Raw genomic sequence first — 16,526 nt, 5'->3', positions numbered from 1 at the left:
GACCAGTAGACTGATGCAAAATTTGAAATTTTCGCACCACAGTGCTCAAACGGTTCCAAATTGGGCCCTGATTAGCCTCCCAAAGCTTGAACTCATTTAGTGAGAAACTGACTTGGCACAAACCATTATATGGAAATTACTATGGGAAAACAAAACTTTTTGTTCATTGCCTTCTAGCCTTTTTATATATTGCACTGTTAACAAATTCTATTGCTATTCTTATGGGAAATTTTATCAGCTACAACTTTGCAGAAAATTGTTTTTTTTCAGCCAAACTTCAAATTAAATAGTTATTAATTGTTTAAGAGATAAATAATCTTATGGTAAAATTAAGCAAATGTATTGTGGACAACACTGTATACTGCAGTGTGACATAGTCATGCTTTTTGTCCTCTATTCTACGCGCCATAAAGACCAATGTTGCCTGCTGAACAGTTGATTGAGCATAATCATAAGACATCAGTGACTTGAATCCTTAATATTTTTTGTTCCTTACATTTGATCGAAAAGCGGTCTTGAAAAAAATTGTAGCTGAGAAAATTTTCAAAAAGCTCAGGTATCATTTTCTAAAGTAGAGTGAACTGGTGAATTTTGAGATAGATATGAACCAAAATTATGGTTTCTCCCTAGTAATTCCCATATAAACTTCAAATGGTTTGTGCCAAGTCAGTTTCTCACTTAATGAATTCAAATTTTAGAAGGCTAATCAGGGCCCAATTTGGAACCGTTTGAGCACTGTGGAGCGAAAATTTCAAATTTTGCATCAGTCTAGTGACCAGCCATGTAGAAAAATACTAAACAAAGGGAGTGGGACCAAAGCTGGTGCTTCATGAAACGTAATCAATCATTAATGGGGTTTTAACACTTATGCTATTTCACTAGCGCTAACGAGCTATCTGGTAGCAAAAAAGCTCACTAGCATAATGTAAACAGGGCATTAGCGTCTACCAGCATGAAATTTTTAGGAGCAACTGAAATTCGTGCTAGTTGAAGAGTACACAAGCGCTCGCAAATCCACACAGATGTAAACACCCCATAAACGTTTGTTTACGTTTGATGAAGTACAAACTTTGGACGCTCTGCCCTTGTTGCGTATTTGACTACATGGCTGGTCACCCTAAAATGCTATTCACGTCTCAATCTTCTTTTACACGCACCGCTATATCATGGCTGTCCTTCAACCAATCCAGCTCATTTTTTAATTGACTTGTTCATAATTGCAGCGATCACTTACACTTCACGGTTCATTGATGTCTCTGGTAGAATAAAATTAATATAAAAAATCGCTGAAATACCCATTAAATGAAATCTTAGGTGATCCGCTTTCATTTGACGCTAGTTTCAAAATGTGCTATCGGGGGGCATTTTTGCATAAATTTTTTGGGCTGAACTATTATTTTCTGGACGTGGTTAACACTAAAAAGTATCCTGATGAATGTGGCATACCTGTATAAAGCGAGAAAGAGAGAGAGAGAGAAGGATTAATAATTTCCATTTAATTTGTTTCAGCGATACTTATTTTTTAATAATAAGGTTTTCGTGACGTACCTAATGGATATCCCCTTAGACAGCTCTGCGGTTGACAATCTGTCAGATTTTTGGTTTGTGTTTGTGTGAGTGAATTCAAGTGTGATTTGCAGTGATACTGGATCAACGGAAACTCCCTTGATTTATGGAACTGATTTCTGAAGAATTTCCACGGATTTACGGTTCCATAGATGGAATCATCGGGTTTTCATTACTTTTCACCGGAATCTGAATTGCAGATCATGTCTCTAGTGATTTTATGTAAATGTGTTTGTAAAATCCACTTTGTGAACCATCCAGAAACTTATGTCGAGCTTTGCACTCATCTGCTCCTGAATTATTCATCCTTAAATTCATTCTCAAGTTCTGAACGGTATCGATTTTGAAGTTTTTATTTAATTTATTTTTTTTTTTTTTTTAATAGGAGCAAGCAGTAATTTTCAAATTATGTAAGGGTTGTAGATACTAAAACTATAATGCAGTGTAAGATTTTAATTTGGGGGCTACCATACCTCATAAAAATAAAGTAAGATTTAATTTTTAGTGGCGTGTGGTGTAGTGATACGCATGACTGCCTTTCACTGCAAAGGGTCTGGATTCAATCCCAGTCGGCCAATTCTAGTGTCCTCATCGGTCTCCAGAAATCCGATTCGAAGGACCATAATGTCGGGGTCTTCGACCATTTTCTTGGGTTTTGATAGGGTGGTAGACTGTCTATGAAGTCCCAGCATTGAGAGGGTTACCGATGAGTTGGTTTGGTGCATTTAAAAGATTAATGGTATCGAGTGAGTGCCACTCGAGTTCATAGATTATCGTTCCTTGGTTTTTACTAGTTACACATGCACATAGAATCTCCATCACATGTATCGTGTTTTTTTTGTTTTTTTTTTGTTTTCCGTCAATCTTGTTTTCTGTACTGAGTACCAATGCTACCGACGCCAGGGAGACAGCTCCCACCTCTGGACTTTACCTATCGACTCTTGGACCGAAGACCAACGGCTTTACTTCCATTGGGAACAGAGCGTCGTGATCAGAGATTTTATGGCTCAGAAAATCCCGGCGGTGCCGACTTAAGCCCAGACCCTAGGCCCAGGTGAGAGATAATCACGTTTACCACTACACCACCGGCACCGCTGTCACGAACACACATAAGCATTATAACAAATATTCTGTACGTACGTCAAATGTACGTACTAGTTGGCATGGCAGGCATTGAAAATCAACTTTTCAAAGTGTCCGGATTTGTGGACTAAATGTTTGCATTTCGAGTCTTTACGGTAGTAGTTTTAGCTACGTGAATTTACAAAGGACAAAAGACAAAACTTCGAATGACAAAACGTTGAATGGAAAGGTTAAATGGCCCAAAGAGGATCAGGATTTCTTTAATTGGTTCTTTTTACAAGCTGATGATGAAGATGATTGTATTATTTTTAACACTGAAACCTAAAATGGCATTGTCAATATTTGTCTTTCATTTCATCACTGCTCGTTCTTTCATAGAACAAAAAAGATCGGTTTTGATCATTAGTCATTCAATATTCAACGTATTTTCATACTTTATGAGTTCGATTTAAGTTTAGCTTTCGCTTTCATCCGTGCCCTCAACTCCCTTGCTTCTTCCTATTGTTTTTTTCTTCAGCAGCTCTAGCCATTTGGCCTCCTCTTCGTCCTTTATACGCTCCTTCTCGGTATAGTTCACTATCCCGAATTTGTAGGCGACTGCTGTTTCTCAGTAGCGCTTGCTTCCTCTCCACTGTTCGTTTCGGCGTCCGGGGACGTCACATCCATCACCACCACCTCTTCTGCCAGGACCTCAACCACTTCCTCGTTTGGCAATACACCTCCAGCCACTACACCAGCGTACGAACTGACGCTGCTCTCTTCCTCATTCCGTTGATGGTTTTCGTCTTCTGTTCGTTGTTGTACTGACTGCTTTCGATCCTTCCGCTTGGGGCAGGAATATATCCCCACCGTCTTACTACCCCTGGGTAGAATATGTTCCCCTTTCGATTGAGGAACTGCAGCGAGTTGAAAATCTCCTTTTTCACATCCATATATAGACACCGCACTCCTGTGTGCATATCGAGGCGCAAGGCAGCTGGAAATTTTGCCCATTGTCGTATTTCCCTAGCACCAATGGGACTTCTTGTAGTAGACCGTAAACTCTCACGTACTGAACGGTGCCCTACGCATTATGTAAAATTAATTGTTTACGGTTGTGTAGCAAACAATACAGCATCGAATCCTCTAATTTGAACTTGATGAACATAAATTTTTTCCTACGTTATACGGTATGTAGCGATCAACTGAGTAGGATCCGCGTTCAGTGATTTAACTAAATTCGCAATTTCTTCCATTGATGGTTTCAGCGATCCATAAGGGAAGCTGAATCTTATCGTCAGTTTTTGTTTACACCGACATCTCCTGCAGTACTTTGTTATTGGTCTTGGATGTTTTTGAACTACATCACCAGGTGGCGCTAGTGTACCATTTGAAATCTAATAACTAGCTTTAACATGACAACTAGATTAGGTACAAGGTTATTGTCTTTGGCAAAGTTTCTGAGATTTAAGAAATGGATGGATGGTGAACAGTGCATTTCAGAATTAATTTTTCAGGATGTGCACGTATTGGCTTCTAGTCACTGCCGTAAAATCTCGACCGTACGTGACGATATTGACAAAGCAGCTTTAGTCACTGCCACAGAATCAAAATGATCTTCAAAGGATGCTATGTTATTTGTCAGTGACAATTTAGGCAATGACGGACATGTGCGTTTTGTTTCGTCTAAATTTCTAACGTTTGGTTATGTTTTGGCTTTTCAAGGATCAATACATATGTTTTCTTGAACCGACGTTTCGAGCGTATTGGATCTTTTTCAAGGGTTCGACAGGTTTGTTGTTTTTTTTTCGGGTCAAGAAAATATATCAGGCATAACTTATCAAAAGGACGTAAGTTGTAAAACTAAACAAATCGATATTTTGCTTCTAATCGACATTATTTTGCTTATACCATTCTATGACATCGCGGCTGTAATGGCAGCTGGCTAAGTTAGGCCAGAACTTTATGGAAGCTTCGTGTGATTGAATGAACGGCAAAATTATGTTCTGGAGACACTCCTCCTTGTAAAGTTGTCCATTCATAGTCGCTCCAGTGATGAAAACCTTTGTTTTCTTTCCGGAACTGCAGATGTCTTGCCAAATAATCAACTTGTGAGCAAATTTATCTTCAAAGACAAATTTGAATTTATCCGGAGCATCCCCCTTACTTGTAGCAAAGTAAAATTTTTGGCCCGGGATTTGTCCAAAGTCCATTTTTACGTAAGTTTCATCGTCCATCAAAATACATCCGTTATCCTTGGTCAGAACTTATACGTACAGCTTCCTTGTACGGTTTTTGGCAACCAGGCTTTGTTTCAGCGTCCTGATGAGATGTTTGATGGCAGGGTACGACCGGAAACCTTCTCGCATACAAATTCGCCGAACTGTACTGTGTGCCACACTGAACCTTTTCGCCAAATCACGACCGGAGATCCCAGGATTCTTTCGGACTACCCAACTAACAATTTTAGGTGCAGCTTAGCTTATACAGCCAAAAATTGGCTTATACAGCTAATTTTTGCCTGTATAAGCTAGTCTGCAGCTAAAATTGTTTGTTGGGTACCCTTATGACCTTCGCTCGTAGTTTTCGGTCATATGTTCCACTTCTACGTTTGTTTTGTTTTGCACGATCCATCTTTAGTGTTTCCCGGTAACGTTTAAGCACGGTATTTTCAGTCGATTTTGGAAATTTGAGAGCCTTTGCAATCATTCCTCCTGATCACGTTGGATTTTACACGTGAGTGTGCAGAATTTTTTCACGTCTGTCACGTTCCATCATCGATATTTTTTGAACAAGTATATGAATCCTGATATAATTTTCATTACTAAATAAACACTCCTTCCCAGGCCGGTGTCAAGGCCTATACTAACAGCTATGTTTGACAGTAGGCAGCATGTCCGGGGCCCAAATCGTTTGTTTTGCTGTACTGGGCCCGCTGTCACCGTATACAATGTTGCCTACGAGCCTACCACCGGGCTGCTCCTTCCGGATCAAAACGCTGTCAATAGTTTCTTGCTACGACAACTAGAGAAGCTACAGTAATTCAAAAGAAGCGGCCGAATACTAATAGAAACGGACTTTACCACACAAGATATTTAGTGCTGTTCACTATTCTCTTTAGTCTTTTAGGAACGAATACTTCAATGATATTGTATAAGTTAGTATAAAATATGTCAACAGCCTTGTCCATGTCGTTTTCATCTTTTAAAAGGTTTTGCCAATTTATGTTATTCAGTCTGCTGTGAAATTCAGGAACAATTGCATTTTTTAAATCATAAACTAATTTAAAATTAACAACGCTTGGGCGTGACCGATGCGAGTCTGTGAACACTGAGTATTCAATAGCCGTATGAAATTTTTCATTCTTCCAAAATGGAACTGCTGCTTCTACAATACGAAAATCTTCTGTACAATTAGTAAACATAAGATCCAAATAGGAATTGAGCTGGTTACGAACATGGTTAATTTGATGAAGTCCCAAGTGGCTGCTTTTATCAAAGATGAATTGCAAAGTATCGTTTTCACCTACAATTGGTGACAGCCAGGGGTTGAAACAGTTGACGTTTTTTACTACACTCGCTTCGTTGTCGTGCGCGACAGTCTGTTTGTATTCGAACACTCATGCTCTACCGTCGTCTCTCTCACACAACACGAGCGGTAGAATAACATTCGAGCTAAAAGAAAATTATCAAAATAGCTATCATATGACATGTGTGATTTCGTTGTAATTCCTCAATTTGGTGTAAATCAAACCATTTCTGATCAGAAATATTATTACTAGGACATCATTGCTTGCTATTTTCAGAATTCACTCAAGCACACCATCAGCAGCTCTTATTATGAGAAAAACTAAAATACATACATTCGTGACGGTCTTCGATGAAAGTGTCGTATTCAAGAGCCTGTCATATGACATTTTAGTTTGGTACTGTACTACGATAGCTTGTTTTGCAAGTGTCGGAGGCAAAGGCAGTCAATTATCACAGAAAATGTGTCAAATACCGTGACCGCTTACAAGACTGGTAACAGCAGCGAATCATTATCACTACCCGAGCAAAGTACAGCATCAAAATGACAGCAAATTGAAATCAAGTTTTGATATCAACATCAAACTGAAATCATAATTTGATTTCAGTTTAGGCAATTGACAAATTTGATACCTAATTTTGTTTTCATTTTGCTGTACATTTGCTCCAGAAATATGTTGTTGCTGGTTTGTTTTCATTGCCTTAGCATAACATCAAATTGAATACTTGTTTTGTTATCAACAGGAAAAATGGATATCAAATTTGGTTTTCAGTTTGCTCTCACTGATAGCAGAAATAGTTTTCAATGTGATGTCACAGGAAGATTTTTTTGCTCTCAATTTTGATATTTTAACCGTTAAAACGACCAAAACGACAGCAACCTGAGTAATCATTATCAGCGAAATCACAACATCAAATTTAGATTTCAGTTTGATCTCAGACTTTGCTAGAGTATCCTGTATAAAATTAGCAGTATTCTGGTTAAAATCTCCATAAATATAAATTTTGGTTCTTGGATCTTCTCTTTGAATTTTCAGTTCTGCATTAGTGAAAAACGTTTCGTAAGCTGGTTTTTTGGAAAAGTGTGGAGGAAAGTATTCAGAAGCGAAAAGATGTTCTTCACCGTTTATTAAAATGTTAACCCACACATCTTCAAATTCTTTTTGTCTTTCACTAGCAATTTGTTCAGCTTGAAATGTAGCATTCACAGCAATAAGTACACCACGGCCTGATTTTTACCTGATAATGATAAACCGTGGTCACATAGAAACACACTAAATTTACTACCAAAGACCTCTTCGCTTTTAAAATTGTCAGACCAATTAGTTTCTGTTCCAATTTTTATATCATCTGTGCAGCTGCTTATTTTATTTTAAATTTCATTTATTTTATACACACTACGCATACGGTTAAAATTTTGGCAATAGACTGTAGTTTCACTTAGAAAAGAGCTACTTGATAAACTAGCGACATGATCACTTTCCAAGTAACACAAATTCACAGAATTATGTTGAGTAAACTGCTATACAACCAAAACTAGTCATACAAAGGTTATATAAACTGTGACAGAATATGTGTGTTGCTTGGGTTACGTCGTGCTGGTCAGGGGGTGAAGTTGCTGCATACTGTCCGAAATCCCTCAAATTATGTGAGATGCCATGATCCTCGGGCTCAGCTGTGTTTTCATATTCTACCTCAGGTGAGTGCGTCAATTGCGCCGACACGATGAAGAGGAAGGATTCCCCGGAGCCATACCATGTGAATTCGGAAGACCGCTTACTGGGTACGGGTTTAGAGTTTCCCTTTCTTTCAAACTGTTTAACCGGTGGTCTATTAAATACATTTTTTGCTGCTGAAAGAAGCTCTCGATCAGGTGGAAGAAAACGGGGGTTCTGATGTGGAAATGATAGGAACTGTTGTGTTTGTTATTGCTGTTAATGTTATCCTGGTAATGTCGAATGATGCTCCGGTGGCCGAAAATGTTGCTGTGATTGGTACTGTAACCGTTGTCGGAATTCATGTTTCGATGATTACGAGGATCTAAACTGTTGTTGTGTATGTTGTTCGTTGCGTTAGAAGAAATTCGTGCTGTATTTTGTTTTCTTTGCCTTCTAGCTTTCCAGCATGTTTTTGTTGATTTAGCCGTCGTAATTTGCGCGCGTCGTAATCTGACCAGTCTACCTTCCAGACCCTCCTCGTACCCAAAAGACGCCACCCTGAGTCATCAACGTTTTGCTCATTGTTTAACTCTTCCAGCAAACTGGGGAGGGGGTCAGGCGATGGTGATATCACTTCGTATCGAGAGTCAGGCGTATTAAGTGTGACACAGTTAATTTGGGTTTCGATGTTGCCAATACCCACCGATAACGATTTCAGCTCTTCTAATACAATACCTAACCCTAGTATAGGGTTTTGTTGCATTTCAACAGTAGAGCACAGGTCAGAAGTTATATTGCTGATATTTTTCAGCTCTTCCTTGAGATATGTTAGGTCTTCGGAAATTCCTGATGTCATTATTTGCATTGCATTTGAAAAAAATTATTTTGAAGCTTTCATTGCTATGTCAAACAGCGGGGTAAGGTGATTTTTAATAGCACTAACGTTGTAAGTAGAACCACTGCTTCCAGTTGCCGTCAGCTGTTTTTTATATCGGCAAGTAAAGCATCGAGCCGGTCGACCGCTTCATGGACAATGGAATTGGATTATCAAAAGGTTATTGGTATTACATATACACTTTCAGGCTCGATAATATATTTTTCAAACTTGGCACGTTATTAGTTTAATATCGATATTTAATTTGTAAAAAATAATTGGACAGGTCTCACCTTATTCCGCCCATCCGTTGCCGTTGATTACTTCTTTTGGAATCCCTTGTACTTTCTCTCTCTAATGCTTCATATGTCTCCAATCAGAATCACTGATAGTGTCCCGAAAGTCACCCATGTTATTTCTGCTGAGTCCATTATATGTCCATTTCGGTGTAAGTCCATTATATGTTATATTTTAAAAAACATTTGTGAGTCTGTTGAAATTCAGCATAATCAAAATGTCCGATGTTCTTCAATGAATTTGAAACGTATTTAATAATTGGGTTCTTTAAGGGTATTAAGTCAATGCATATTCGTAATCTGCATTAAAAATGGAACCCAAACCCAAAATTTCATCAATTTTGGTACACTGGAACTATTTTAAATAAGAACGATTACAGTTGCAAAAATCACCTTATTAGCGCCCCTCGGTGTCACTTTGTATGGGAAGATTGTTAGTTCAGTGTCAAACAGTGAAGTTATTATTTTGCTTTAAATCTTGATTTAAAAATCGAGATGAAAGTGTGTAGGTTCGAAAAAAATATCGCTGTGCTCAGAAAACGAAGCTCTTTCAGATGATATATAAAAACCGATATATTTTTCAAAATTAAAGAACCCAATTGGTTTGATTCATAAAAAGCATGTCATTTAGCGAATGCCCTTAACTAAGTGAAAACCGTATATTATTTAGTTACCGAATCTGCTTCATTTCAGAGTATAGTTGTCTAATTTCATAAAATTGAGATGAAGCTTTAGAAATTTTGATTAAATGTAGCATCACCAATGATCTTCCTACGTCAATAATGCAATCGTATCTCGTAAACGACTTTGCAAATTTTAACATAGACAAATTTTCAACACTCCAGGCATGAAAGCATGGGAGTCTATGACGTAAATAGATCTCAAAAGTCAAGGGATAAATTCATGCTAATATTCTTCGATCATTTTCCGTTGGCATGGGTCAAGCACAGTTTTGCAGGTAAACATTAGGAAGAGTTACAAATCAATTTCATAAACTGATCATGCTCCGGGAAGTATGATTAGAAAACGCTCAGGGCTCATCAATGCTTAGTATTCACAGCAATCAGAAATTGATCGTAAATTGCCCCGCTAAAACAACGAGACGGACACGACGGTGACATACGGCGTGAACACACTGCCAACCCGTGGACGGGATTAAAGTTTATGGTCGATTGTATGCAAATTGGTCTCCTCGGTGTATACGCGGTGAACAATTCCTATGAAATATTTTGCTTCTTGCACCTTCCTCATATCGGAATATATGACTCTATTTATAGCAATATTTGACGAAGAAGGAAGTTTTCTTCGTGGTTGCAACAGCGCACATTGAACGCTCCGATATGTTGCTTGCCTGATTTATATGCTGAAGCTTCACGCAAGTGATAAAAAGTAGAACATCACACCGTATTGAATTAACTTCTTGGAACAAATTGACACCAATAAATTACTCAATACTCTAACCGAAAACGCCCATTTCTCAATACATCTTTCCTTAATTACTCGGTGTGGCATGTCTAATGCAAGCTGATCCCTGGCTACTGTCCAAATAAGCCTATCGCGACGACAGGTAGCATTTACCTAGTCACTTAAGTCCGTCAAGCCAGAGTAATCTAATCGCCCCCGGGTCACCACCACCACCCCCAGCCACCGAAACACTTCTTCACTTCCACGAATCCATAAGCCAACCAGCCCTAGTAGACTTGACCGTCCCAGTCAATCCGCACGGCAGTTGAAGAGACAGAGTGAAAAAGAGGATCGCTTTAAGTCCACCTTCGCTACCCCCTCGTCTGTATTTGGGACCGGAGGGGATGCTGAGAGCTGCGCGAATGGATGGTGTTTATGTAAATTAATGTTCTCGGTGATTTTGATTGACAGCCAGGCACCTCTGCATATCTCGGAGTCGTCTCCTAGGCTTAACGTGTGGTGGAGAGTAGTCAGGTACGCGGGAGCTCTCATCGTCACCTTGCATGTGGTGCAGGTTTCACGCCAGCTCTGCGCCAAAGCACCGACCGTCGTCGTCATCGTGGTCGTCGTTATGGGCTTCTTGAATCTGAGGGGTTGTACGGACGGCATCGTCGTGGATCGTGATCGTTTGGCATCAAACGAGATTTAAATTAGCCGATCGGATCGATGACGAGTGCTGGTCACCAAGTCATTAGTGGCGTTTAGCGCAAAAAGTAGAGCATGTGCGCATAACAAAATTTATCGTTTCGTAATTAGCTGAACCGGGACCTTGAGCGCATTCTGTCCGAGGTGACGAAATGCCTACCTCTCAGATTTGTCTTCTATAGATTGTTTATGAGGTAGCATCAATAAAGGACAGTTGCGGCAAAGTTTGAACATAAAGTAGTGGAGAATAATTTCGACATCGAACCAATGAAAATGGACACAATCATTTCGCCTCAGCTTGACCACCAACATTGCAAGTTTTATCACGGTTTCAAAGCATGCTGCAAGTCTAAATCATAGTCTGCAGAACCCCCATAAAATCGCAATTGCTACTTGGACATTGTCATCAGCATTGTAAGCCACTCGTTAGAAGGACATTCTTAAATACGCATTCAGAAATTATCTGAAGAACTTCTTTAATTTCTCTTATTTTTTTAAAATTAGGAAACAGTTGTATTCCAGTTTCAAGAAACTCAACCCACTGGAAAAAAAAAACTTAATATTTTCGGAAATTCATGACATCAACAAAAAATTAAGCAGTCGATAATTATCAAATTATTAAATCAAAAAAATAAACTCTGTTTTTTTTTTTTAATCTTCCACAAAATCTATGGTATTGACATTAAAATCCATTTCAACATATATCAACCGTTCAACGCCTACGGATAATTCTATGTCAACATGATATGCCAAATAATTCACAAATGGATTCCAAAACCACTTCCATATACGTTTTGCAATAGTCTGCTTCATTTTATCAGTATTCAAACGAATACGAGAATAGTCTCCATACAATGTAAATTTCTACATAAATGAAGCAGACCACTTCGAAACATCAATGGAGGTGGTTTTAAGATTCTGAAAACCATATGTGAAATACTTGGCATTTTATGTTGACATTGTCCATAGACGTTAAACCGTTGATAGATGACAAAATGATTTTTTTTTATTTTTATTGCATAGATTTTTTGGAAGATATATCATATGGTCAAATACTGTGAGCAAGCTTAAGCCTTACTTTAAAAAATATCTCTTGTCAAACGTTAATTCACCTCATTTATCATCCCGTTTTATTCATCTCTCTCGTTCTACAGTCACCAGAACTAGAATTTCGGCATGAGCTGATGGGGCGCATAAATAAATTGGAAAGTGATGTCGAGCTGGACGTGGTACCGATTAATCAGCATCATCCATCATCCAGCTCCCCGTTGCCCCAGTCGGCACTGTCCGGCTACGGACCCCAAGGCTACGACTACGGAAAGGAGTTCTTTTTCGGTAAGTATCACTCACGTTAGGATCCCCAAAAAAATGATAAATGCTCATGCGATTTGCTATATCTTAAAACGTCCCGAAAAGCAGGAAGCAAACACCGAGATGCACTATGCTCAGATGGCGATGATTCGTTCTTGCGACCTCCTCTGTGGGAGGACATCACCAGTTCGATTCAGAACATTGACCCCGAGAATGCCATCATGCTGGGTACGTTGAACGGTATACCGCAGGTCAAAACGGAAGCTGTCGATGATACGTTTCTGGAACCTCTTTCCTCACCACTGCTGAGCCCGCTGGAAATCAAAACCGAGAAGAGCCATTTAATTCAAAATAATAATAACAACAACAGCAACAACAACAACAACAACAGCATACACCAAAATCAGTTACTTAGCGATAGTAGTTGTAATAACAGTTCTAGTGTGAATAGTGCATTCCTATCAAATAGCGAATCTAATTACCTGCATCACTCGCACCCCCACCCGGCATCTCTTGCCACTAGTCAACATATCCATGCTCAGCAGCACAACCTGAACGGATACATGGGATGCACCAACGGAAGTGGAAGTATTCATGGGCTGGCCAATGTTCACCCAAACGGTCATCAAAACCATCAGCAACACACTCAAGGCCATCACATACAAGTGAACCAAAACAATAACTACTACCACTGGCCTTCTCACCAGCCAAACCATGGAGCGTCACAAATGTACCACCCAAAGTTCCATCCACCTACCCAAAGTTCAACCATCTGTACACCTATTTCGAGGCTAATGTACGTTCCACCACTAACTCCGCCGAACTCGGATCCCGGAAGTCCAGGAACCACACTTCAGGTAAGATCGGCAGTACAACTAAACCTTATCAGTTTCACTAAACATTATCCCCATCGACAGAATCCCCCTCGACGAACACCTCCGCCACCATACCACCCACAACAGATCGCATCCCTGTCGATCCACTTGGGTCCCAATGGTCAACAACCTACCCACCAGCATCATCATCCCCACGGGATACCACCCCAGCAAGTGTCTTCAGTGTCCATTGTTCCTGCCGGATCTCAACAGCACCCACCCTCCTCATCGGCACTGGTAACGGTGAATCCTAATAATCCAATAGCAATAGCTTCGATAGCAATTGGCAATAGCAGTTCCGGCCCAGCCGGAAACTCCCATAGTAGCAACAATAGCAACAACAACACCAACAATAACAGTAGTAGTGGTAATAGTGGTAACAGTTCCGGTAACGGGCGTAAGCGATCGCAGCACAGTATCAATAGTGTGCTCAGTAGTGTTGGTGTCGTGAAGCATATCGTAGGTCGGTATAATCGACGAAACAATCCGGAGCTGGAAAAGCGGCGGATACATCACTGTGATTTCATGGGTAAGTGCAATCGATTTTACTTTCTTGTTTACAACAAATGAATGAGAAATCACTCCATTAGTTACTGCCAGAGTTAGTCCAACAGATCATCACTATCAAACTGTACCAAGAGATCCGTAAATGTCACGAAAATATCCACGCAATGCTGTTCTGCCCATAAAGCACTAATTACCCCTGGTCAAAACAAACCATTTCGAACTGACTAATGATCGAACGTACATACACTGCTGTGGGACAAGATTGCTCGAAAAGGAGTTTTCACACCCCTCGTCTGCTTCAAACCACGCCAATCGACGCGCAGAATCTGGTTGTGCGGGTGATAATTATCGCTTTTCTCATTTTAAACAGTGACTTCTCTAATAGGTGACGGTACCACCACCGAGACCGTATGGAGCTTAATCGCTTCAACCATCGAGTCGTTTACGGTTTGGACAAACCTCGGCGGAGGTGCCGTTTCTAACAACATAATCAACGCTCAGAAATAGAGAGAGAGAGAACAACTGCTGTATGGATCGATGTCTTCATTTCAGGAGGTGTGCTTTTCTGAGCCACCGGCAGCAGTGAGATAATGCTGTCAGGCAGAAAAGCTGCGATTGATGGGTGAGATTTTCTCACATTCCTTGTAAGGGATGCTCTGTACCGTGGCTCGGGAGAAAATTACCTCCTAATATTAATTATCTCCCATCGGTAGATCACCGCCGACTGCCATCAGCGGAGACCAAGTGAGGGGAGGTAAATGGCAGATTAAGACAAAACGATCCCTGTTGGTAACATGACGGCCCGTGGTGTGTGAAATTGTACGAACGTTGATTACGGTCATTCAACGAGCTAGGGTACTATTTGCTTTATGTGTCATTTATGCAGCGTAACATTTTTCATTCGTTTTGCCGCATGATTTTCATACGTAGATCTTTGTACTGTTTGGTTTGGTTAAATTAAAATAAATCAAATTGTAAATTGCTTGATCTGCGCAGCAGCTTAAAGCCTTGCCAATTAAGAATCAGTACGCTTCTTTTTGCCCGGTACAGCGCTCCCATTGATATGTTCTGGAATCTTTTGAACAAAATTTGTTTACAATGTCTTTTTTTTAAATCCTGCGCAATAATTAAAAAAAAAGTTTATGTTTTCTTAAATTGTCACGCGATGAAGGACAAAAGATTAGAATTAATTTGCGCACAAGATACGAAAACCCGACATGGAAAGATCGAAGTAGGCCGCGCTGCAAAAATGACATGTTTTAGTTTTGCTGCGTCGTTTTTTCTCTTGCAAAAAAATAAAATAATTACAATTTTCATCTAGAAAAAGTTAAATTTGATCCCAGAAGTGGCATTATAAAGTGTTTCAAGCGATAATTATCGAATCCCACGTGTCCTTAGTGTTTGTCGTAGTGATAACTGATATGAGCTGAATGTAGAATCAAATCCTTCCTGTTCCGTGGTATGAGGTGCCGTTTTATTTATTTATGTTATGGTCAACAGGTAAAATATTCACCCCAGTGACAGTATACTTACTTACTAGACAAATTAACATAAAATACTCTTGAAATTGCGCTTATTTCTAAAACGGGAAACATTGAAGTCAAATACATTGTAGCAACTGTTAAAGATGCGACACATCCTCTGCATGGGCTCATTCCATCCGTAGTTGGTTCGTGAAAGGCGGTTGTTCAGGAAAACATGCGATCGTAGATTACGGCGGCGGGTATTGATGTCGATACTACTCAGCAGTGTAGAACAATCAACGTTTCCCTGAAGAAGATCACCGACGAAGCTCGCCAATGCTACGTTACGTCTCGCATCCAAAAGCTATAAGTTGATAAGCATACAACGACTTTCATAGCTAGGCAGATTTCTAGGGTCATTCCAGAGAAAATGCCTTAAAGCATACCGGATGAACTTCCGTTGAATAGCTTCAATACGCATGGTTTCATTTTGGTAGTATGGAGACTACACGACCGTCGAATACTCCAAAATAGGTCGCACCAACGAACAGTATAATGCTTTTGGGCAGTATAAATTTTTGAATTTTTCGGCGAAGCGGAATATGAACCCGAGTTCTGAGAAAGCTTTGGATACTACGTATGAAACATGATCCTTGAAGCTGAGCTTGGAGTCGATCAGTATTCCCAGATCCATGATAGTCGATTCACGTTTCAAAGTTATGCCCGTCAGGGTGTAGTCATGGTGAAGAAGAGAACGCTTACAGAGCATTTCGAGACCTTCAGTAACATGCAATTAATACGATACCACTCAGTGAAGATTTCCAATTGTTGCTGCAAGAAAATGGCATCACTAGGTTCTTTTATCACGAAGTAGAATTTCAAGTCGTCCGCATACGATAGTTTAAGGCATTTCAGGATGGTATTGACGTCATTCATGTACAACAGAAACAGAAATGGCCCAAGATGGCTACCTTGGGGAACGCCGGATGTCACGGGGAAGGATGAAGAAACATAGTCTCCAATCTTGACAGACATGTTTCGACCAGTCAGGTAGGAGTAGAGCCAAGTAAGCAGGCCATCGTGAACACCTATCCTGTCGTATTTAGCCAATGCAATGTCATGGTTCATTTTGTCAAATGCTGCGGAGAGGTCTGTGTAGATGGCATCTACTCAATAGCCACGTTCTACTTCATGAATGATGAACGATATGAACGTAACTAAATTGGTCGTCGTTGAACGCTTAGGCATGAAGCCATGCTGATCCGTCGAGATACAGTG

At 39.9% G+C, this 16,526-nt stretch overlaps 1 protein-coding gene across 2 annotated transcripts in view; it reads left to right on the top strand.

Moving 5' to 3' along the window:
• The window catches only part of LOC135698191 (dendritic arbor reduction protein 1-like), a 336,183-nt gene that overhangs the window by 156,003 nt on the left and 163,654 nt on the right, over positions 1-16,526 (top strand). The window contains exons 2-4 of one of the 2 annotated variants that reach the window (XM_065218088.1): positions 12,247-12,427; positions 12,512-13,260; positions 13,321-13,807. In XM_065218088.1, coding sequence (XP_065074160.1) covers positions 12,247-12,427; positions 12,512-13,260; positions 13,321-13,807 — 1,417 coding nt within the window. Of the gene's footprint in view, positions 1-12,246; positions 12,428-12,508; positions 13,261-13,320; positions 13,808-16,526 lie in introns of both variants that reach the window. The other variant, XM_065218087.1, reaches the window with a different exon arrangement.

Source organism: Ochlerotatus camptorhynchus, unplaced genomic scaffold (assembly GCF_037179485.1).
Source record: "Ochlerotatus camptorhynchus isolate MF236.1 unplaced genomic scaffold, CSIRO-AGI_Acam_v1.1 ptg000083l, whole genome shotgun sequence".
Classification (NCBI taxonomy): Eukaryota; Metazoa; Arthropoda; class Insecta; order Diptera; family Culicidae; genus Ochlerotatus; species Ochlerotatus camptorhynchus.
This window is presented reverse-complemented; position numbering and strand designations above follow the sequence as displayed.